General features: G+C 43.3%; 1 protein-coding gene across 3 annotated transcripts in view; it reads right to left on the reverse strand.

Moving 5' to 3' along the window:
* Positions 1-25329, reverse strand: part of ASAH2 (N-acylsphingosine amidohydrolase 2) — an 89051-nt gene that overhangs the window by 17513 nt on the left and 46209 nt on the right. For 2 of the 3 annotated variants that reach the window (XM_042908697.1, XM_042908695.1), the window contains exons 7-15: positions 24281-24408; positions 23059-23136; positions 12602-12722; positions 10925-11050; positions 6625-6711; positions 4340-4444; positions 4120-4201; positions 1948-2063; positions 801-895 (exon numbers count right to left, since the gene is read on the reverse strand). In XM_042908697.1, the coding sequence (XP_042764631.1) occupies positions 801-895; positions 1948-2063; positions 4120-4201; positions 4340-4444; positions 6625-6711; positions 10925-11050; positions 12602-12722; positions 23059-23136; positions 24281-24408 (938 nt within the window). Of the gene's footprint in view, positions 1-800; positions 896-1947; positions 2064-4119; positions 4202-4339; positions 4485-6624; positions 6712-10924; positions 11051-12601; positions 12723-23058; positions 23137-24280; positions 24409-25329 lie in introns of all 3 variants that reach the window. The other variant, XM_042908696.1, reaches the window with a different exon arrangement.

Raw genomic sequence — 25329 nt, forward strand, 5'->3', positions numbered from 1 at the left:
CATTGAATCCTTAACAAAACACAGCATCTGCCACATAAGAGGCCCCCTTCTAAATTTTTTTTTAACGTTTATTTCTTTTTGAGACAGAGAGAGACAGAGCATGAACGGGGGAGGGGCAGAGAGAGAGGGAGACACAGAATCGGAAGCAGGCTCCAGGCTCCGAGCCATCAGCCCAGAGCCCGATGCGGGGCTCGAACTCACGGACCACGAGATCGTGACCTGAGTCGAAGTCGGCCGCTTAACCGACTGAGCCACCCAGGTGCCCCAAGAGGCTCCTTTCTAAGGGCTAAGGATTCAAGGGCATGAAGCTCACTTTCCAGGGTGGGCGGGGGGGGTGCGGCGGGGGGGGGGGTGCGGCGGGGGGGGAGATGGTCAACAAGCAAATAAAAGAAATGGGATGGCAATGGTGGCTACGGGGACCAGAAAGCAGAGTAAGGATGAAAAGGTGATTACGGCAGTCCTTGTAATGATGAGGCCGCTGCTGATGCTGTGGGGACTTGGTGGTGGCGGTAAGGACAGTGTGAGCTGGGGTCAGCAGGACTGGCATCTCTGTTAGAGATCTGAACAAAGAGCTGAAGGAAGAGAAGAGTCGGTCGTGGGGATAAAAGGAGGGTCAGGGTTTCAGAATTTGCCACAAGATCCCAAGTGGGGGAAACTGGAAAAAGAGTATGATACAGTGAGATACAAAGGAGCCAGCGCAGAATTATCTCCCCGCCCCCCCCCCCCAGAAGAAGTGACTGCAACAGAAACACATACCCAATAATTACATTTTTAACTACAAAGTAACAAAGAAAACTTACGTAAATTCCCCAGGGATGGCAATTATGGCCAAGGACCCAACGGTGATCATCTGAACATCAACGATGTCTGGGTGCCATGGATGCGGTTTTGTCAGCTAAAAAACCCCAAATGTGAAAACTGTGTGAAGGGATATTGCTCTCTATATGGGCAAGCGACAGATGATGCTCAGAGAATTCCCTTTATTAAAGGATTTTAAATGTTTCCAGCTGTTTTTGGTGCTTTATCCTCCTACCAGAGATTTTCTTTCTAATTAATGAGGTAGTATTCAATATTCTATCTGGTCATAACATATGGATCTCAATGCCAATGCCCCATTAACCTGAACTTGCTTTCTCATCCATGAAGTTTTTGGTGGACCTGGCATGGTAGAATCTCAATGTGTAATAGATAAGCCAAAGAGGACTGTGCAAGGTGTATAAGTAATTCTACCACCATGGGAACGGCTTAGCTTAATGATTTCCCTTTTGAGTCCAGTTACCAAGCCTGGCCTTGCTTTCCAAGTTTTCTCCAAGATAATCTATCCTTTTCCATAGTCAGATTAGTGTGGAAGCTTTTCCTCTATCCCTTCCTTTCCTCTCTTTCTTCTTCCTGAAGAATTCTAATCGAATATTAGAGGAAGAAAAAAACTCTATTTAAAATTTTTTCCACATCAACAACTTACATTATGAACACCAACGTGAAGTTTTGACGATCAGAATGTGAAAATCCGTGGTCCAAAGCAGTATTAAAAGAATATTGCTTTCGTTAAACATGTTGCCTGAATTGTGAGAAAATGGAGGTATGGACATGTCCTTTTTTATGGGACCTGAGATGTTTTCCTCTGCAGAGAATTGTGTCTCAACTCCTTTCCTGGAGTCAACATCAATGAATCCTGAATAAGGTAGATGTTGATCTAATTTTCCTTTTCCACTGTTTTAATCGTTTCAGTTATTTATCATAAAATCTAAGTCACAATATTTAATAATCATGCCTCTTATTCCTTAGAGTGTGAGTCTTAATACACGTATTTTTAATATTAAAAATTGGATGTGGTAAAATCTGAATAAGAACTCCCATGTCAGTAACGATCTATCATTTGTCTCTGACAATTTGTAAGTTTTAAAATAACAATATGCTAAGTTTACCATCATAGTCAAAATTCATTACCTCTCCAGTGTGAAGAAGGATTGGCTTTGGTTTATGACACCTTTTGATTTCTTCAGATGGCTTGCCCAGGAGTTGATCCCGAAGAGTGTCCCAGAATGGATCCCCTACTGTTGTCCCTGTTAGGAATATTATCACTAATTTGATTCTAACGCTCTGAAAAAAATGTCATCACTTTGACAAATGCACAGCAGTGACTTTATTACAAAGATGTTATGAAGGTTGTTGTCCAAGAGTGCCAAACAGATTGAATAAGAGAAGAGGCAAAATTTCCTGTGCTTCCTAAAATAGGAGTCATTATTTAATTAGATCCTTGGTGTGGCCAATAGGATAAAAGAATGTACTTTGTTCAAGGTCCTTAAGGTTTTGTTTCCACTGCTCTTCCTCATTCATGTTTCAAATAAAAACAAAATGATATAATTAACTGTAGATTTACGAACTAAATCACATTCTTCCCATTGTAGAAACTAAAAACGTCAATCTCCAACTTGAAGCACTGATTGTTTAGCTTGTGGTACAAAGAAAGAGCCTCTCTTAACTCCCCACCTAAATATCCACACATGTGTGTGCCCACACACACACACACCCACACACACACACACACACAGAGTAAAAAAAAAAATCACACATGAAAGCAACAATCTGGGGAAAAGTTACATTAACTCTGAAACCTATGAACTTAGAATCTATGTTTCATTAGGAAAATATAACACTTATAAACATACATGGACCTATTAACAGAGCACCAAAACACATGAGCCAAAACTGACAGAAATGGAGGGAGAAAGAGACAATCAATAATAATAGCTGGAGCTTTAATAACACCACTTTCAGTAATATGGCTCATTTGGTTAAGCATCCAACCTCAGCTCAAGTCATGATCTCATGCTTCCTGGGTTCCAGCCCCGCATCAGGCTCTGTGCTGACAGCTCAGAGCCTGGAGCCTTCTTTGGGTTCTGTGTCTCCTTCTCGCTCTGCCCCTCCCCTGCGCTCGCTCTCTCTCTCTCTCTCTCAAACTAATAAATAAACATTAAAAAAAAAAAGAATCCTAGTTTCAGTAATAGATGGGACAACAAGTCAGAAGACCAACAATAGAAAAGGTGAACAGCACTAGAAGCCAAGTGGACCTAACAGGTACCCGCAGATACCTCCGTCCACACAGCAAGAACATAACAGACACTCTATGCAAGTTCATACAGGCACTGTCCAGGATAGACTATAGGCTGGCCATGAAACAAACTCCAGCAAACGTCAAAAGGTATAAGTAATACAAAGTGTGTTTTACAACCGCAATGTAATGAAATTAGGAATAAATTACAGAAGAAAATTTGGGAAACTCACAACTATGTGGAAATGAAGCAACATGATCATAAATTGACAATGGTCAAGGAGGAAATCAAAAGAAAATACGAAAGCACTTTCCACGTGCACCTCCGTGTTTACAGCAGCACTATCAACAATAGCCAAAGTACGGAAAGAGCCCAAATGTCCATCGATGGATGAAATGATAAAGAAATTGTGGTGTATATATACAATGGAGTATTACTCGGCATCAAAAAGAATGAAATCTTGCCATTTGCAACTACGTGGATGGAACTGGAGGGTATTAGGCTAAGTGAAATTAGTCAGAGAAAGACAAGCATCATATGACTTCACTCCTATGAGGACTTTAAGAGACAAAACAGATGAACATAAGGGAAGGGCAACAAAAATAAAACAAAAACAGGGAGGGAGACAAAACAGAAGAGACTCATAAACATGGAGAACAAACAGAGGGTTACTGGAGGGGGTGCGGAAGGGGGGATGGGCTAAATGGGGAAGGGGCACTAAGGAATCTCCTCCTGAAATCATTGTTGCACTAGATGCTAACTAATTTGGATGTAAATTTAAAAAATAAAATTAAAAAAATAAATTAAAAAAAAAACAACAACATCCATCCATACTCTGAAATGCAAAGAAAAGCTGACTCCCGTTCTATGTGAATCCGTGGAAGCTGCGTTCCAGGAGACCCATCCCTGGGAAATCTGGCTGTCACGTGCACACCTGGAAAGCACGCCCGCCCCTGTGTTTAAAGGCAACAGTAACAAATGACAAACGTATTGGCTGTAGCGAAGCCCTTCAGAGCCCTGACGCTTCAGAGCCCGGAACCACAGAGGTCACGACATGCCCCCTCACCCTGCGTGAAGTTGAGGCTCCCGAACCCGTCTATTGTGCCGGCCGCGAAACTGTAGCCCAGGGCAGGTTTACAGGTTTGGGCCTAAAGGGAAGATTTTTAAACAGACACAAAGATGAGAAGTCAACAGAACAAGAAACAGAAGTCAAACTTCCGTAAGTACTGAGATCAGCCCAGAGCTCTCCCCTCGTGGCATGATCAGTGTGGCTCAGGGACACTTACTGTGTGGGTGGAGTTGAGCCAGACGGTGACGTTGGACATATTCACCCACTGATGGGCCGCGGCCAGTGGTCCCGTCAGCTCCTGGGAGGCCGAGGCATACAGTTCCTAGAAAACCCACACAGGCTTGCTGTCGAAAGCAGAAGAGCTAAAATGAACAGTACGGATATTACCCCGTAAGCACCAATTTGGAAAAGCATCTCTGAGCCAAGGTTTGCTGGCTGCTTAGAAATGGCCACTACCCACGTGGGTCCCTCTGCCACCTCCAGTCGCTTCCCAGACTCATGGCGGCCCTGAGACAATTGACCTGCGTCTACTCCCCACAAACACGAAAGTCTAGGGATATGGCCTGTGGCACCAAAAGGCCTCCATCTCTCTTGAAAGACGGTCAGGAAAATTTAAGATTAGGAGTAGGTGGGCCCATCACTGACTTGGCCAGGAGGAGAGCTCAACTGCAGGGATTCTCTGAGTGAGTTCCCTGCCACCAAAGGACAGCTGGAAAGACTTCACGACCCACGTCGTCTGCCCCACCCACCATCCACGCTTTGATGTTCTGTTCTGTTTTGTTTCCCTTCAGGGTGAATTGACGCTTTTTTCTAACTTTGCAGGGAAATGGGAGACATCGCGTTCGGAAACTGATCTGCACCAGACACGGTAGGCCAGTCCCGCCTCAGCACATGCCCCCTTTGTTTGACACCTAACTGTCCCCACTCTGTCCCCATCCTCGCTCCTACAGCCACGTGGGGGCTCTCAGGTGAGTCGTGGGTAACACCAGCTGCTGCCCGCCTTTCTGACGAAAAGCAAAGGTGTGCCTTGCTGAGAAGAGATTCCAGCCTGTGAGATGAACCCCTATGACTCGCGGGCCCAGGACAGTAACACTGAAGTGTGTCACAGGTGCCTCCCCTAAATAGAATCTGTTCATTTAGAACAATCCTCTGATGATGCCACAGTAATAAAGCAGGAAGTGCAGCAACTAGGCTGGCTGCTGTCCAATGGCTTTAAAGGTACTTTAGCTCTTCCTTACTTGCTCCTGAAACATTTTAGAACCCTTGGAGCAAAATATTTACTTAAACACACACGTGCGTGTGCACACACACGCGCAGCAAAGGTAGGAAAGAGCCAGGCAAAGGAAGAGATTTAACTATGGGGGATACCACAGCCTGAAGTCATCCTTTGTCTTTTCTGTTCTTCTTTTTTAGTATTTTTTAATGTTTATTTATTTTTGAGAGAGGGAGAGAGAGAGAGAGCGAGCGAGCACAGGTGGGGGAGGGGCAGAGAGAGAGGGAGACACAGAATCCAAAACAGGCTCCAGGCTCTGAGCTGTCAGCACAGAGCCCGACGTGGGGCTCGAACTCATGGACTGTGAGATCATGACCTGAGCCAAAGTCGGACACTTAGCTGACTGACACACCCAGGCCCCCCATCCTTTGTCTTTCCAATCAGATATCTGGGGTGCCTGGGTGGCTCAGCCGATTAAGCATCCGACTTCGGCTCAGGTCATGGTCTCACAGTCCGTGGGCTCGAGCCCCACGCCGGGCTCTGTGCTGACAGCTCAGAGCCTGCTTGGGATTCTCTCCCTCTGTCTCTGCCCCTCGCCACTCACACTTTCTCTCTCTCTCTCTCAAAATAAACAAATAAACTTAAAAAAAAAAGTCCGATGTCTGTCCCCATAGGAGATGACACAAAATTTGGGGGAAAATGGAAGCCAAAGTTTAGCAGAGGGAGAAGCAGAGAGCAACTCCTCGTAATCTCACTGAAGACCAGATTCTGTCCTCATCAAAAAATGTTTTAAAAAGGAAAGAGAAGAAAATGTAAAATGGAGAGTCCAATATGCCGTATTGGAGCCTAGGAAGTCATCTGAATCGAATTTCCAGAGCAGGAGCGAATGGCTCTGCTTGGCCTTGACGCTGAAGGAGTGAAGGGTGGCCAGGTGGCCCGGTGGGTCCGGATCCATCTGGTCACGTCTGACACCGTGTTACCTGGAATCCTTACACTGTCTGTCACCATGTTGTCAGAAGCAAGTGTTCTGGCCCCAACAGAATGTTTCCCTGCCTCCTTGGTTTTAAAAGCACTTCCTTGGGGAAGTCAGAGGGGCAGTCCGAGAGGGGGGGTCTTGTGCCTTTGGAAGCTGCCTTCCTCGCGGGCCTGGAAACAGCAGGCTTCCAGACTCCACAGCGCAGCTCGGGCTCCTGCTGTCTCTTACCATTACCGTCTCTGTAAGGAGCGCTGCCCGTGGATTTGAAAGAACAAGGTTAAATGAACTTGAAAGAGGCTGGCCCGTGGCTGACCTTTGCTCTCTGGTATATGATCCCTCCGATAATCTGAGTGCTGTTGAACATGTCGTGTCCGGGTCCCATAGCGATGCACATGCTAGACTGCAACACAGGGAGACAAGACGGGCTCTTAGTGAAAGAAGCAATTATCTCAAGGAATGCAAAATCACAAGTGAGTCTGAGCCAATCAGAAACCCAGTCAACGTTATATTGGAACACATAGGTGAGCCACTGGAAAAAAATAAAAATCAGTAGATAAATCTGGCTCTATCCTTCCCTTCTGACCCCAGAAAATGTTGACATTGACCAGATACTTAAATACTATAATTGAAAATTAAAAAGCATTTCAAGAAAATGCGGATGAACACCTCCTTAATAACCTTCTGATTCATCCCTATGGAGTTGGGTTTTCTCTTATTTGCAGTAAAAAGCATCCTATATGTGTATCAAAATTATCACAGTGTATGCCTTAAAATGATACGTTATCTCTCAATTATATCTCAATAAATCTGGGAGGAAAAAAGCAAAAAAAAAAATCCTACTGGATACACAGTGGAACACAGATGAAAATAGGTGATTTGCAAAAAAGAAATGTAAATCTCTCTTCAACATTAAAATACATTCAAGCCTGTGAATCATTAAATATACATTTAAACTACAAAAAGAAACTCCGCCTGTTCTGTTGGCAAAGACTGAATGCTCGATAAACCAGGCATCAGGGAGGCTTTGGGGAAAGGGTCACTCACACACTGTGGCTGGGGACAGGACTCATGGTCACCCCCATGGGAACTGTGCTTTCCCTTGAACAGCAAATTCGCTCGCAAGAATTTGTCCTAAGGTGAAACTCATATACGTGTGAAAATATGTATGACACACGTAGTCCATTTATGTGATGGGAGGAAAAAAGAAGGGAGAGAGGAGGGAAGGAAAGAAAATATTCATCACGAGGGGATCGGTGAACTAACTTACGGTACTTAAAATTGAAAACTGTACCATTCGTTTAAAGGATGTTTTAAAGTGTATTCACTGGAGGGGCGCCAGGGAGGCTCAGCAGGTTAAGCGTCCGACTCTTGAATTTGGTTCAGGTCGTGACCCCAGGGCTGTGGGTTCGAGCCCCGTGTTGGGTTTCATGCTGAGCGTGAAGCCTGCTTGGGATTCTCTCTCTCCCTCTCTCTCTCTACCCCTCCTCTGCTTTCTCTCTCTCTCTCTTTCTTGCTCTCAAAATAAATAAACTAAAAAACATAAAGTATATTCGCGGGAAATAAGAAAGCAGCTATAGAACAGCCTTCCCAGCGTGACCTCATTTGTGTACAACTGTGCGTACACGTAGGAGTGTGGAAGCCAAAAAGGCTGCCTAGTAGGATGTTCATTTAAGGTTTAACAGGTTAATCGTGGAGTTAGAGGCTGCGCATTGACCTGTTTCGTTTCCCGAACTTCTCAACATCGTTTGCATTGTTAACAAGTATACATCTTTGTTTTAATGAAAGCTAGTTTCTGAAGTTAAAAAAAAAAAAAATCTGTTGAAAGAAGCTACGCGAAAGCAAAAGATATGGCAACATTTGCCCACTTCCCTCTTTCTGTTTCTTAAGCAAATCACGATTTTGTTCAAAAAGGCATCGCTTCTTTCACAGTCAATGGTTCCATTCCCAGCCCAGGTAAGTCTAAGACGACTGTGGTAATTCCCTAGGCCCTCCCCAAGATTGGTCAGGAACCCCAGCCTGAGCCTGTCAGCACACTATTTCCCCTGCAACCGTTTCGGTCCAGGAATGGATATGTACCTCCCGTGACCCAATCAGAAGGAAAAGAACTTTTATTCCATGGTTAGAGATGGGTTTTCTCTCTCTCCTACCATATTTGGGGGGAGAAAAGGATATACTGTCCTCAGTACTGACTGCTATCTTGCAATCATGAGGGAAGCAAATCTAACAGATGGAATGGAATGGAGAGAAAGAGAATTCTGTCGTGGGAGAGGGTGTGATTCTGTGATAATTTTTACCGATTAAAAATATTCTCCTTAGGGGCGCCTGGGTGACGCAGTCGGTTAAGCGTCCGACTTCAGCCAGGTCATGATCTCGCGGTCTGTGAGTTCGAGCCCCGCGTCGGGCTCTGGGCTGATGGCTCGGAGCCTGGAGCCTGTTTCCGATTCTCTGTCTCCCTCTCTCTCTGACCCTCCCCCGTTCATGCTCTGTCTCTCTCTGTCCCAAAAATAAATAAAAAAACGTTGAAAAAAAAATAAAATAAAATAAAAATATTCTCCTTATAGGAAAAAACTACAAAAGTGTATAAATAGAATAAAAACAATAAACAAAATCAACAGAATAAACCCCCCCTGTAATGCCATAGTAATGCCAAACAGAGAAAGTCAGGGTTAACAATTCAGTGGGTTTCACTTTGTCTTTTCACTACAATGCATTTATTTTCAAAACTGCAATCATAATCAATATACAAGATTAAACCCTGATTTTCTTCCTTTTTTAATTTTTTTAATGTTTATTTATTTTTCAGACAGAAAAACAGAGTGCCAGACGGGAAGGAGCAGAGAGAGAGGGAGACACAGCATCCGAAGCAGGCTCCAGGCTCCGAGCTGTCAGCACAGAATCCGACGCGGGGCTTGGACTCACGAGCCGTGAGATCGTGACCTGGGCCGAAGTCGGATGCTTAACCCACTGAGCCACCCAGGCGCCCCCTAAATACTGATTTTCTAAATCAACATTGTGTACTGTGAGCTTTTTCCCACATTCAATATTCCAACAGAGTACAGTTTGTTGGTACATAATATTCTACTGCAAACAGGTACCATAATTTATTTAAACATTTCCTCTCTGAATGTTGGAATCCAACAAGTAATCTTGAAATCGAATGAGAATGAATGATGTGTGAACATTTTGCAAATGAATAATAATAAAGGAAGACTTTCTATACCAAAATGGTAATATATAATAGAAAACTCTAATTGTTACGCTCTACTACCCATTGGGTAGAATTGATGGGAATAAAATAAATAGCCCAGAAATGACGTTTAATAAAAGTCATATCACAGGTGACATGTTCTATAAACACAAAGAACAAGAGCCCAGAAACTACAATCTGCTTCTCACGTCAAGGCAGAAAAAATCTAAATGAACGTGGCAGGGAAACAATGAAATAAATGACAGTATGGCCTAAATAAGGCCATACTAATAATAGTAAGTCTTTAAAACTTGCCACACAGACCTGTGTTCAGCCCTAAAACAATTTTAAAGACAACAAAGTAGGTGGAAAACTCGAATCCCAGTCCTATTAAAAAAATCAACAAAGAAGTTGTAAAATTTTGTTCATGAATGTGTGGACAAGTACACAGGAAGAGGTGGGATAGTGGTAACTTCCTTGGAGGGGGGAGAAGGAAGGGAATGAAGAGGAACTCACTTTTTACTGCCCTCTAGGTTTTCCATGTTGTGTGAGTTTTGACAGCAAGATTTGTTGTTTGTGACTTTATTTTTATTTTTTAATGTTTATTTATTTATTTATCTAGTTAGTTATTTTTGAGAGAGAGAGTATGAGCAAGGGAGGGTCAGAGAGAGGGGGAGACACAGAATCCAAAGTGGGCTCCAGGCTCTGAGCTGTCAGCACAACCCAACACAGGGCTCGAATTCATGAACTGGGAGATCATGACCTGTGCAGAAGTCAGATGCTTAACCAACTGAGCCACCAGGCATGCCAATGTTTATTTAATTTTGAGAGAGAGAGCAAGCATGAGCAAGGGAAGGGCAGAGAGAGAGGGAGACACAGAATCCAGGCTCTGAGCTGTCAGCACAGAGCCCGACGCGGGGCTCGAACTCACAAACTGTGAGATCGTGACCTGAGCCGAAGTTGGCCACTAACCCGACTGAGCCACCCAGGCACCCCTGTTGTTTGTGATTTTAAAGAAAAGAAAAAAAAATGTTGATGTGTTTTGTGTGTGTGTGTGTGTGTGTGTGTGTGTGTGTGTAACGCTGTAGACTTCACAAGTGAGAAACATCTCAGGCAAGCAGTTTCTGGTACTAACTTGTGATATCAGAAATGCCAAGGTGAAAGAAATGTTTCAGACTGTCCAAGTTTGGGCAAGGGTATTTCATCTCTCACATTTACTAATTGCCTCACCATTCAAAACACTTAAGAGTCAATCCAATGGAGAACTAGAATTTTATCCAATCGAAATTTAATGGGTGCTCCTGAGAAGAGCCAGCGGTCAGTAGGCCTGGGTGCACTTGGGGAGAACACAATTATAAGTTAATGGTGAATACTTAAAATGCACATGAGATGCAAACACAAAGAATCTCATGTCATAATTACCTACCCCACCGATGGGACAAGAGCTATTGGCGTTATCACAAGAGTCTCCTGTGTTGACACAATGTGGGCCAAGAATATTGGGGGACACATCTCCGAGGTTTGATGAAGCAAAGGCTGCTACATAGGGTCCCTGCCAAAAGAAACATCCAACGGCCTTTTATTCTCTCTTATTTCCCACAATGAATTCCATTAAAAACACAAACATTCCATCCACTCTGGGGAACTCTTCAAAACCATTTGAGCACAATAAAAGGAGGAGGTAGGACATTCTGAGAAACTTTGTGAAAAAATTCACATTGCAGTCAGCATACATGTTATCACGCTCATGATATTCCAACGATCAATAAAGCTGTTTCAAATAGGAGAGTTTCAACTCTGTACCACAAACGGAAACATTTTGACAAGAAACACAGCATACAACAACACAGTATAAAATGCTGACTCATCAGACTCCTTCCTGGTATTGTATCTGGAGCTGAGAGGTCCCTTTCTCCTTGAAAAATAAATATCCCTACTGGCTTAAAAAGAAAATATGAATCCAGATGTTCCTGTGGCAAAACTGAACCTAAATATAGCATTCACCATCCAGATCTACCTGCGTGTATCTTTTCTTTTAGCTCTTCAACCTGAAGTAACAGCACATAACCTTTTTGAGTGGTGTAAGACTTTAACCTCAACCCAGCTGATCTAATTCTACCTTCCATGACTTCAATTTTCTTAGGGAAAGAAATAAGCAGGTATTGGAGATCATTTGTCTTTTTTTTTACACCAAAAAGATAACTTATCTCAAAATGCCCCCAGCCAGCGATCATAAATGGGAAGTTCCTTTCTTTTCCCTAAAATGCAGGCTAAAATGAAAAAAAAAAATAGCATTTTATCAGTCAGGAGCTAAAAGATCACTATGAATGTTCATGGGGCTAATAACTTTGGTATCATTGCACTTTCTAGACATTTATCCTAGTCAAGGGCTTGGGGTTCTTATCGTCCTATATTCTTTGGCATTTGGGACTTGGACCTTAGGATCCAACAGAGCAGCCCCCCCCCCCCCCCCACCGCTTAGCTATCTGTAGTCAGTAATTAACACAGAGCTGAGGAGATTTCTGAGGCACATGGACTGAGTTCCGGCCCCCATCTCTGATTCCATCCCTCATTGCGTTTCAAAGTTACAATAACAAGTCTGGTGGGTTAGGGTCGTCTCTCCCTTGGGGCTTATTAAAAGAAAGTATGACGAAACTCCTTAAAAGGAAATTCGCCATTAACAGGGAAATCTGGACCGCAGAAAAGATTCATCACCTGTCCCCTCCTCATTCAGGTTCTTAACGCTACTCAGAAGGTACTTAATACTTTGATAGCTCTGAAGAGAAAAGTTAATATCAACCCAGTTGATCATATCCTCAAGCCGATCAAAAAGTATCACGTATTGCAAAAATCTTAAGCTTGTCCTTCCTTCTCTAACTAATTGCAACTTTATGAAGCTACAGATGTCAGCAGCGTTTGACACAGTCATTGTTAATTTTTCTTCCCCTCTCAGGGAGGATGGAGAATTCTTTTTATCCAAGCATATTAGTATGTGATGTGCTTGATGACACTTTACACTGAAGATGTGAATCAGCTATTCTGAGCATTGTACGAATGAGGATCTAATGAATTAAGATGATGTTTTCAATGACCCAAATCTCACCTGTCCAGGTAGATATCCTTTGTTCTTCTCTTGCTCAAAAAGGTAAGATGCATAGCCCATGTTGTCACTATTGACAAGGTGATTGGTATTGTTCATGCTGACGGGGTGGATGGCAAACCAGCTGTAAGAGAAAAGGAGCCCTCGGCTCAGGAAGAGAACCAGGTGATGGAGTCAAAACAATGCCTGCGAGCTTTGGTTTTCTCCAGCAGGAAAAAAAAAAAAAGTTTTCAACGGTAGGCCTTTCACATTTAGGTTATTTCACTGATGATGAGCTTAGCTTACGAATAACATACTCAAAAAGTCTAGGCATTTACGTAAGTTAAAAATACAAAACTAAACGGTCAGCGATCAGATATGCCTAAAGCATTGTGTGGGTGCCGACCTTGTCCTTCAAGACAGGTGCACATAACAATGATTGAAGTCAACCCTATCTAATTCAGAAGACCTTTACGGAGACCCTGCCATGTGCCCAGTTCTGAACACACTGAAGCTTCCTTACACCCAGGGTCAGACAAAGATGTAAACAAATGGCTTTAGTACAGTGTGACAAACCTTATAAAAAATAGGCATAAAGTGTTTGGGGACCACAGATGACTAGCAATTAATTCTTAAGGGCATTCCAGGGGGAAGGAACAACACAGTAAGCGCACAAAGGTGTGAAAGAGGCTGTTATGCATAATTTGATGTTAGCCATATGCATAGTAATACCTGTTTAAGTATAGAGCCACAACGTCTACAAACTAATTTCACATCTGTTACCGTACTTGCACTTCACAACAGCCCTGGAGCCCAAACAGTTATGACCTCCACCCGGCAAGGTGTCTCAGAGAAGCAAAATGGTAGCTCATAGGGGACCAAGACTAAAGTTGGGGTCTTGGGACACCTTGTCCAATGGCCTTTGTAGGATCGAACCTCCACGTGGATAAAAAAGATAGAGAATGGAAGGCTGGAAAGCAAATTAACTAGAATGAATGCTCAAGAAAAGAGCGATGCTAATTCATGAACTTTCAGGCCCATGTAGGATTTGTAAAAAAAAAAAAAAAAAAAAAAAAAAAAATCTTTTGTTGGTTTAATTCTTTGCTGACGACTCTATAAAACATTTCAGCTTACATTACTACCTAAGTACTATAGCTCACAAAACTGAACATTTACTTACTGACTAGGGATGTTTTTAAACATCAAGGTCATCATTCAGGATTCAGTTCTCATTGCCCAACAGATGTATACGTAGGTCAGAGATGGCCAGCACAAGGCCTATAGGGGCTGGGTAGGCAACACGGATGAGTTCAGCTGGTTGGTGCCACGGGGACCGGTGTGGACTGTGGACACCCGGAGGCACTTGCATGGGCCTAAAGACCGTAGCCTCTACTATGCGGCTGCCAAATGTTGCCTTATGAGAGTAAGCCAGAGCTTCCAGATCTTTGATAAATCCATGATTTTGCGAAATATTTATCGATTTATGTTTCAAGTTTATTTACTTATTTTGAGATAGAGAATGAGTGCACATGTGTTCACATACACATGTGCCTGCCTGTGAGCAGGGGAGAGGCAGAGAGAGAGGGAGAGACAACCCCAAGCAGGCTCTGTGCTCAGCATAGAGCCGGACTCGGGACCAAACCCACGAGCCTGGGATCACGACCTGAGCCAAAATCAAGAGTCGGATGCCTAACCGATGAGCCACCCAGGCACTCCTCGATTAAAAAACTCTTGAAGAAGTAAATGGCGTGAGAGGAAAGGGGTGAAGTTTGGGCAAAATGGCTGAAGGGGAACAGGAGGCGCAGGTTTGCAGTTAGGGAAGGGGTACGTCATGGGGGTGGAAGGTGCAGCCCAGGGAACAGAGTCAATGGCAGTGTACCAGTGCCCTGTGGTGACAGACAGGAGTTCTGCCTGTGGTGGGCATAACACAAGGCACAGAATCATCCAGTCTCTATGTTGTACACCTGAACCAAATATAACATTGTGTGCCCACTACGCCCAAATAAAAAAAATTTTTTTAATTAAAAAAAACAGAAGAAAAAAATTTTCATTAAAAAAGAAAGAGAGGAGTACATAGCACAGAATAAAAGGGGAGAAATCTTACCGATTATGAGACTTAACACACATAGCCAACAAATGGAGTTGGTGGGCGGACTATTTGGATGCTGATTCAAATAAAACAATTATAAAAAGATCTTACTGACACAATCAGGGAAAACTGAACACAGACTAGGTTTTAGAGCATATCAAGAAACTATTTTTCATTTTGTTGGTTGGGATCATGAGTTATGGTTATATTTTTTTATGTTTTTCCCTGATAGAGATATACACTGAAATATATATGAGTGAAATGATTTGCTATCTGGTGTTGGCTTTTAAAACTCTAGCAAAGCAAGGGTGGCTCAGCCAGTTAAGCATCAAACTCCGGCTCAGGTCACAATCTCCCGGTTCGTGGGTTCGAATCCCACGTCACGCTCTGTGCTGACAGCTTAGAACATGGAGCCTGCTTCACATTCTGTGTGTGTGTGTGTGTGTGTGTGTGTGCGCGTGTGTGTCTGCCCCTCCCCCACTCGCACTGTCTTTGTCTCTCTCAAAACATAAGCATTAAAAAAGAAAAATTAAAACTCTAGCAAAGCAAAACAAAAGGAGAGGAGGGATGAAACAGAGTGGGAGAATAGTGCTAATTACTGAAGGTGGATAATAGTTACATGGAAACTCAAAGACTAATCACTCTAAATTGGCATATATTTGAAAATTTCTATAATAGTGTTTTTTTCATGTTGGCATCCATTTAGAATTTTTTTAAACAGTGTTGAACAAACCTATCACCAGCCTATGAGCTAAATTTGTTCCCCAAGGTATGTATTGCCCCCATGTAAAGGAACAGAAGATTAGGTTAAAGGTGGTTCTGAGCTCATGCCCTAAAATTACTTGCAAAATTTCTCTCTTTTGAAAAAATCCTTATACTAGTTTCCTTTTTGCGGATATGGGTTTCTCTCCTTCTCCTAAAACTCAGGTCCCAGAGAAAATTCTAGTCAACTAGTGTTTTCCAGTTAGTTGGGAGTCTTTTTACAGTTTTACTCCATTTAGTTTGGAAGGAAAATGGGGTGGTGGCCATGACCTTCCCATGGCTCCCCAACCAGAACACTTCTGTCTAATCTGATTACCCTGAGGTCAGCCAGCTTCAGCCAGACTGCAATCTCTCTAGGGCAATCAAAGGAAGCCTGTGGAACAGTTTTATCAACATGGACTGTCATGTCTCTCTGATGAGGTGAGGGATTTTATACACAGGATCTCATTTCATCCTAAAAGCATGCTTGGAGGCAGATGTTATCATTGTCCTTATTTTATGGCCAAGGAAACGAAGTCTCAGAGTGAGCCAGTAAGTAATCTGACCAAGGTCACACCCGTTGTAAGTCAAGAAGCAGGTCTAAGAGTCCAGGTTTGTCAGACCACAGAGCCCAAGTTCTAATCTGCTGTGGGATACTGGCTCTGTCCCCTCCGTTCATTCACCTGCTCATTCAGTACACAGTTAACTTTGATTCTGTGCCAGGCACTGGAGACGTGGAGGTGAGCGAGGCAGCATCTTGCCCTTGAGAAATGCTTGGGAGAGGATGCGACATCTGAGCTGGGTCTTAAAAGAGGAGTAGGGACTCGGCAAAGGGATCACTGGAGAAAACTCATTTGTAGCAAAGGCATCAAGATGGGTTTAGAGGACGGACGGTCATTCTGGCCACAGCGTAACGGATAAAGGCAAGGAGAGATGACAATTGTTCTTCTCATTCAACCAACATGAATTTGTTAGCAGCAAGAATGTGGTTGGCATTGTGTCACACGCCAAGGAACACAAGAGGGGGATCAGGTGTGTTCTCTCAATCAGGGGCCGACAATAATATCTGTAGAGAAAGCAATTGCTGAGAATTCTAGTCTGCTAATTAGACTTGAATTCGTATTGATTTCATGCCTTTATGTTCATTTATTTTAGGCCTTGGAAAATTAATTGAATTTGTCTTTCTCTACAAAACTGAAAAAATAAGCATTCGGAAAAGTGATGTGAATCTCAGAGTGAGAAGAGCTGTATTTTTCCTCCTGGCCTTTGAAATATGTGAGATTAAAATACCAGGCTTGTCACAGCGACCAAAGTGCGATGGGAACAGATGAGTATTGTAAAGATATGCAGAAAGGTCATCATTTTAATAAAAGAAAGCGGCCCTCACAATTTATTTTATCTGGTCAAAACAACATTCTTCCAAGCAAAGTTCAAAAGAGCGAAGTTAGGTCGAGGTAATTTCAAAAGAAGTTAGAGCACAGATATAAACGGATAACTAACGTCCCTGTTAATAAACATTTCTAAATAAGGATTACATCACAGCTAAAGCAGGGCCATGCTGGAGTCAGCATAATGTAATCAAGGTATCATGGAAGGTCCAGAGATTTGAGATTTTATCCTACTCCGTAGCCAAGTTAGTTAAAATTTCCTAGTCTCTGTTTCCTAGGGATGAAAAATAATACATTTTGACTATGCTCTGCGAATCAATAAACAGCAAAGTAATATAGAATATTATAATCATTCTCTCCTCCTAGGTAATCGAGGCATTTTCTAGGGCCTCTTCATTGGGACACTATGCACTTCCTACTCTGAAGCAGAAAAGAAAAGCCAAAGGCAAAATCGAGCTTCTTGAATATTCTAAAAGAGTAATAAACCCATCCCAAGTTCTATTCTCTCAAACCTGGGCTGCCATGTCCAGCATGCAGGTTGTGCCCTGCACAAAGATGAGTTGCAAAGGGGGTAAGAGAAGGCTGAAATCCAACCCCCACTCAGCTCACGGAGCTAAGCATCTTGGCCCAGAGAAGAAAGCACTTTTGTAAGTTGTGCACCAAGGTCCTATGTGCTAACTGCAGCCCTCTCCACCCCACAACTATATGGTCAATTAGTCTTTGACAAAGCAGGAAAGAATATCCCATGGAAGAAGACAGTCTCTTCAATAATTGGTGCTGGGAAAACCAGACGGCAACATGCAAAAGAGAGAAGCTGGACCACTTTCTTACACCATATGCAAAATAAACTCAGAATGATTAAAGACCTAACTGTGAGACTTGAAACCACAAAAATCCTAGAGGAGGACGGACACAGGCAGCAACCTCTTTGACATCAGCCATAGCAACTTCTTACTTGACATGTCTCTGAAAGCAAGGGAAATAAAAGCAAAAATGAATGTTGGGACCTCATCAAGATAAAAGGCTTCTGCACAGCAAAGGAAACAACCAACAAAACTAAAAGACAATCTACGGAATGGGAAAAGATATTTCCAAATGACTTGTAAGAAAGGCTTAGTATCCAAAATACATAAGCAAGTTATAAAAGTCGACAGCCCCAAAATGAATAATCCAATTAAAAAAGTGGACAGAAGACACAAATAGACATTCCTCCAAAGAAGACCTCCAGATGGCCAACAGACACATGAAAAGATGCTCGGCATCACTCATCATCAGGGAAATGCCGAGCAAAACTACAATGAGACGTCACCTCACACCTTGTCAGAACGGCTACAATCAACAACACAAAAACAACAAGTGTTGGTGAGGATATGGAGAAAGGGCAACCCTCCTGCAGTGTTGGTGGGAATGCCAACTGGTGCAGCCACTCTGGAAAACAGTGTGGAGGTTCCTCAAAAAGTGAAAATAGAACTACCCTACGACCTAGCAATTGCACAACTTGGTGTTTACCCAAAGATTACAAAAACATGAATTCAAAGGGATACGGGTGCCTGGATATTTACAGCAGCATTGTTTACAATAGCCAAGATATGGACGCAACCCAAGAGTCCACTGATAGGTGAATGTATAAAGAAGATGTGATATATATATATATCTATATATATGCATACATGATACATACGATATAGATATGATATAGATATGAGATATATACATATATGATATAGATGTCTATATATAATGGAATGTTACTCAGCAATAAAAGAAGAATGAGATCTTGCCATTTGCAATGACCTGGGTGGAGCTAGAGAGTATAATGCTAAGTGAAATCAGTCAGTCAGAAAAGGACAAATACCACATGATTTCACTCATATGTGGAATTTAAGAAACAAAACAAGCAAAGGGAAGGAAAGGGAGAGAAAGGCAAAGCAAGAAACAGACTCTTTTTTTAATGTGTATTGATTCATTACAAGAGAGAGAGAGAGAGAGAGAACAAGCAGGAGAGGGGCAGAGAGAGGGGGAGGCAGAGAATCCCAAGGAGGCTCCAGACCCTTTCTCAGCACTTGAACTCACAAACGGTGAGATCACAACCTGAGCTGAAATCTAGAGTCGGACGCTTAACAGACGGAGCCACCCAGGCACCCCAACAGACTCTTACCCATAGAGGACAAAGTGACAGTCACCAGAGGGGAGGTGGGTGGGGGATGGGTTCAACAGGTGATGAGGATTGAGGAGGGCACTTGTGACGAGCAGCGGGTGATGTATGGAAGGTTGAATCACTATATTGCACACCTGAAACTAATGTTACACTGTATGTTAACTAGCTGGAATGTATATAAAAATAAAAGGCTTACAAATAATTCTCAATCTTCCTTTGGTTTTTAGCTCCATTATCACTTCCTTAGGGAAGCTTTTCCCAGTCTCCCTGCCCGGGTCACATCCCTTTAAGACAATGCAACGCACCTTCCTTTCCTGGCACTTAACCCAGTTATCATCTTACACATATTTCAAGGACTGTTTGGATACCTCTTGTCTCTACCAAGAGATTGTAAATTCTCTGAGGGCAACAACGCCATCTACTTTTGCCCATCAGTGTATCTGTAGGACGAGCTCAGTTCATGACACGTATATTCTACACCATTTAATAGATGAGTAAACAAATCGATGATCTCTGGAGAGAAGAGGTTATATCTGCATCTGAGAAATATGGAAATTGAGTCTCTGAGAACTTAAGGGACTTGCTCAAGGAACACGGGCGTGGGTATTATTTGATTCCTGATTTCAGGGCCAGGAAAAGCACCATTCCAAGGACTGGGAAGTCCTGCGTGGCACCCAGTAGGTCTCTGGTGCGGACTCGCCGAATGAAGAAATGAAACCAAAGGTGAATGTAGGAAAGAAGAAATTGTGGACCTCAATATTGTTCCCAGCATGAAGAGAACAGTCTTGGCTGCAACACTGGGCAGGTCACGTCACCTACCTGGCCCTTAGCTGAGCTGTGAGGCAGATGACGCCCATGTTCCGCCAGTCAGAGATTCTAGGCTTCCAAACTCCTCATGCCTTGGGATTCTGCCTAACAGCAGGCACCTACATCTGGTGGCTGAGTTACTCAGCAGCCCAGATTTGGCTTTATGCTTTGGATCATTTTTAATGCATTCAAAGAGCAATTGCCACTATGCAACAAGAGGCAATTGCACGAGCAATTATGTCAAGGATAACATATGGTGGCTGCAAAAACAATAGCAAGTTATTGCAGGGTGTTAAGCCTAGCAGATGGAGGAGAGTTGCTATAACCTTGACGGTTGGCCCTGGGACTTCCAGATATGTTATATAGTTATATGCGAGGAAGCCACGAACATCTGGAAGAAGGACAACATTTTTTAGTCTTCCGTGGGCATCGTTAAAGGATTCAGAAACTAATAAGAGGGAATCACGGATGATCTCAGTCATTCAGCCAAGAGTTGAGTGGAAACCGTAAGGAAAAAGCCTCCTTCTCCCAACGAATGTGGAATTCTCTAACTCGTCAGAGATACATGCTTGTATCCTGACTGTCTCCTAACCAAATGGCCCACCAAAGTGCCCCACAATCTGGAGCTAGCTCACCTTTTCGGATTCCTCCCTCACCCCCTCCCTGACATAGCCCATCCTCTGGCTTCCCAGCTCACTGTCTTTTCATGACTTCCACGATGCTCTCAGGTATCCCTGCTACCTCCTCCAAGTTCCCACAGCGTCGATCGATGGCCAGGTGGTAGCACTGATGGCCATCTGATGTATGTTGTGATTACTTGCCTGTCTGTCTCTGTCCCCTGCCCCAATCACCCCATTAGTCTGTTAGAGCCTTCAAGATAGGGACCATGCCCATCACAACACATACCCCAAGCACACATTTAGGAAGTCCACTGTGTTTGCCCCTGGGTGGCTCAGTCGGTTAAGGGTCTGACTTCAGCTCAGGCCATGATCTCATGGTTTGTGAGTTCGGGCCCCGTGCTGGGCTCTGTACTGACAGCTCAGAGCCTGGAGCCTTCTTCGGATTCTGTGTCTCCCTCTCTCTGCTCCTCCCCTGCTCACACTCTGTGTCTCTCTCTCTCTCAAAAATAAATAAAAGCATTTTTTAAAAAAAGAAAGTCCACTGTGTTCAACACCAGTTGGCAACCAATCAGTAGATGAATTCACTATAATGGAAGAATAACTTCTATCATGTCAACCCACATAATAAAGTTTATTTTATCAGGGAGTTTTTAGTGACCTCACTTGACACCCGAAGAAGTAACTCCAATGCTAAAAATGTCAAACATTCAGGGGCGTCCGGGGCGGCTTGGTCACTTAGGCATCCGACTCTTGGTTTCCGCTCAGGTCGTGATCTCACAGTTTGTGAGTTTGAGCCCCGCGTCGGGCTCCACGCTGACACTGCAGAGCCTGCTTGGGATGCTCTCTCTCCCTCTCTCTGAACCTCCCCTCCTCACTCTCTATCTCCCTCTCTCAAAATAAATAAATAAACATTTAAGAAAATACATAAAAAGAATGTCAAGCATTCTGAGAAGCCAACAATGGAGTTCTTAGAAGAAGTAGAATGTTATTCTGCTTACCATTTAACCAAAATAATAAAACTCTTTTCTATGCCAGACACAGAGTAGAACTTTGCATGTATTATGTCATTTAATCCTGAAACAGTCCTATGAGGCGTTATCATTCCCATTTCCAAATGGAATAGTTGAGGTGTAAGTAGGTTAGTAAGTGGCAAGGCTGGGATTTGAACTCAAGTCTTAAAATCTACCCCTAAAACCAGAACTCCTCACCACCGTGCTGTTCTCCACCTGGTTACAGGGCCAGTACTGATCACAGTCCTTAATGTTTTCATTCACCCCTTATTAATTTTAATTAATTATTAATTTGACTTACATAGACCCTTTCAGTTAAGTATTTCATAATCCTACCTGATAGGCCCCTACCACCTTTACTCACACTTATTATCAACATTTTAAGGACTCACTTTATCCCTCACTTTTAAAGTCAGAAAATTGAGGGGTGGCTCAGTTGGTGAAGCATCCGACTCTTAATTTTGGCTCGGGGCACGATCTGACATTTCGTGAGTTCGAGCCCCACATCGGGCTCTGCTGACAGTGTGGAGCCTGCTTGGGATTCTCTCTCTCTCTCTCTCTCTCTCTCTCCCTCCCTCCCCCTTCCCTGCTCTCTCTCTCTCTCAAAATCAATAAACATTTAAGAAAGAAAGAAAGAAAGAAAGAAAGAAAGAAAGAAAGAAAGAAAGAAAGAGGAAAGGAAGGAGGGAAGGAAGGAAGGAAGAAAGAAAGAAAGAGGAAAGGAAGGAAGGAAGGAAGAAAGAGGAAAGAAAGAAAGAAAGAAAGAAAGAAAGAAAGAAAGAAAGAAAGAAAAGAAAGAAAGAAAATTGAGCCACAGAGCAGTTAAGTCACTTGGCCAAAGTCACAAAGCTCATCACGAGGACAACACAGAGCGAACCGAAGCCATTTAACTGTAGCTCCCATGAGCCATCATACACTTCCTTCAGGCATCCTCCACCACTTGGACATCTGCACATCAAGGCACCTGGGGCTGCTACCCAGCCAGTCAATTCCTGAGTCAGTCCAATTGCAGGGACAAAATTCACACATGAATGCAAATGCCTTCTTTATGAAAAAAAAAAAAATCCACGTCTTCTTACGTATAATCCTGAACTAAAACCTGTGCCAGGCTGTAATTTCACCTCATCTGCTTCCTTCAGGTGGCCTCAATTCTGCTTCCATCACTAATTGGCATTGTCCTACATTAGACTTGACTTCATTCTTTTAGGAAAACACAGATAAATCATCTCAAACCCATAATCATTTAGCCTGGTTGGTCAGATTGTTTTCTCATTTTACCAAGAGATAATGGTCTGCCATCGTAGAAATTCCACATACAACATCTTGATAGAGTAATAAGCACTAGAATTGACTGAATCCTTATGTCATATCCCAGATGCTACACTACACTTCTTTACCTGAATCCCTCATTTATGTCATCCTTTAATTAGCCCTGTTTTCCAGGTAAGGAACCGAGCCCTGGAAAGCTGAGAACCTTGCCCCAGGATGCATGGTTGGACCCAGATGTGTCTGACTCCCAAGTCTGGACTCTTAACTACTCAACATATTCCCAGCCGCTGCTGCCACTATTCTAGTCTCTTCCTCCCACGCCCCCCTCCCCGTCCCCACCTCCATGATTAAGGAAAGCTATCCAGATAGGACGAAAAGCAAAAAAAGTAAACAGAGTACCTGATAAGGCCCAGGTCAACTCCATTCAAATCTACCATTTTCAGGATGATCATTTCTTTGTCGGTATTTGAAGAATACCTGGTCAAAACAAAGAAACGCAGTCACTTCTATGTTAGTTAGAGCCTGGGCTTCTTGTATGACCAACAGTAGAAGCTGACACAAAAACTAAAATCAAAATGCCTTCAGTGAGTGAGGTTTCCTGATGTGCTATGGTCTTACGAACCACATGCAGGACCTCAGTCCTCAGCTAAAGAAATGGCTTGCAAATACCATCACACTCAGTGGCATTAGGTCAGCCAACTGGAGATGAAATTGACATCTTTATGTAATGGTCGTGATCTTATAGAACATACAGGTGTTTCTTAGAAAAGGGACCGGTCTTTGAAATTTCTACTCCGGTCAAATTTTCACGGAATCTCTTAAACATAGCAGGGAATATGCAACATCAAAACCATCCCCGACCTGTAGCTTCAAGCGTTCTTTCATGGCCTTTCAAGGGAAATCGGATTATGTTTTCTAAAACTCAACTCCTTTGAAATGGATGGAAAAATACGCAGACAAATGTAAAATGCCAGGTGGTCAGGTTGAAAGTGAGATATTATTTTACTGTGCCACAGCAGTCAAGGGCTTCTCTCCTGTGGCTAACCTGGGTCAGCACTTAAGCAAACAAACAAACAATCGGCCTTAGTTCCATTCCATTATGCTAGTTTTATTTATTGTTCTTTGTTCCTTCTTCTTTATCCTTTTATGGCTTCTCTCTTGCCACAGTCTCCTGGGTGGAGATGATTTCTGCTGAACGATCTAACAAAAAGAGCTATTCATTAATTTAATAAACACGTGTTGCGCACATTTTCATCTCCGCTTTACAGAAGAAGCTGAGAGGCAATAAATTACTATAAGTAAATCACTGAAGGTCACATGACTAGGAAGTGATAAAGCAGAGATGGAACCAGAGTCGTGCCCGATTGCAAAACTGGGAGTCCTTCCAACACTCACGCTGACCCCAGCCGCCAGCAGAGCGGGCCAATTGGTGCACGGGCTGGCGTGAGTTACCACATTCACTTTTTATTTCTGCTTAGATGATCAACATGTTTTAAATTTACTTTAGCTTTACTATTCTTTCAGGATCCCACCCCATTCCTTGAGCACCAACTGCATCCTTAGATTTTTGTTGCTGATCTCTAAAGGAAACCCATGATTTTATTGTGATAATGCCCCTTGCCTGGCTCTCTCTGACGGAGGATTCCAAAGGTAAGAAGAGGGGCTTCGGTTGATCTGTACACCTTCCACGTTTCCTTTGTTGATAAAGATTTTGCCTGGTTTCATATTTTTGTGCGCCATCTCAATGCTCTGTGGGTTAGAGAGAGAGAGAGAGAGAGAGAGAGCCAGTTGTGAATTTGGACATCCTGTTGGATAAGGACTTAGTCAATAGAAACAGAGGAGCGCTGTGGACAATTTCTTTGGTCTCCGAGCTGCCCCTGCTATGGGACAAGAGCTAGAGAACCACACAGCCAGTGTCACTTGGGGGGGCACACAGATGGCCTCAAGGCTGAGACATAAGAATTGCCGTGACCTGGGAAGGTCATTTGAGTGTCTCAGAGCCGCTGAGTCAGGCACCATTCGCAGGTTCAATTGGCCAAACCGGGAGCAACTCCCCGCGACCTAGGACCAGGATTTGTTAGCTTGAAGGTGTCCCACCCTCCTTGTCCTCTCCATGCCCTCAACCTCTGAGGCCAAGTTTTTCACACTTTTCTGACTCAAAGCTACAATAAGCAAAATATTTTTCATCACAACTTAATACACGTCGACGTATGTGTGCTAAAACAGAAGCTCACAAAATACACCCTTCCCGTATGTTTTGCACCATGATAGGCTCCGATCTGTTTTACTTTATTTCTGTTCATTCAATGCTTCTTGCAACCCATGGAATTGACTTCAGGAAGCCAGCCATGAATTACCATCCACGGTTTGGAAAGCATCGTGGTAAAGACATTTCTGCCTTTGCCGACTGGATCGCCAGGTTTGGGGGGTACTTCATGAGACAAAGTAGAGAGGGACTAAATCTAGAAGGGAAAGGTATGAGGGAAACATGAGAAAGGACCCTGTGGGAGGTAGTAATAAGCTTCAAGATGGGGAGAGAGGAGAAAGAGGTGCCCAAGCCAGGAACACAGAAGACCGTGCCATCTAGAACTCTCAGAGAGGACGTGAGAAATAAGGGCGTGTGTTTATGAAGTGGGTCCCCTGTCATGTTGTTTGGGAACTAGGAGGCGA

This window comes from Panthera leo, chromosome D2 (genome assembly GCF_018350215.1).
Source record: "Panthera leo isolate Ple1 chromosome D2, P.leo_Ple1_pat1.1, whole genome shotgun sequence".
NCBI classification, from domain to species: domain Eukaryota; kingdom Metazoa; phylum Chordata; class Mammalia; order Carnivora; family Felidae; genus Panthera; species Panthera leo.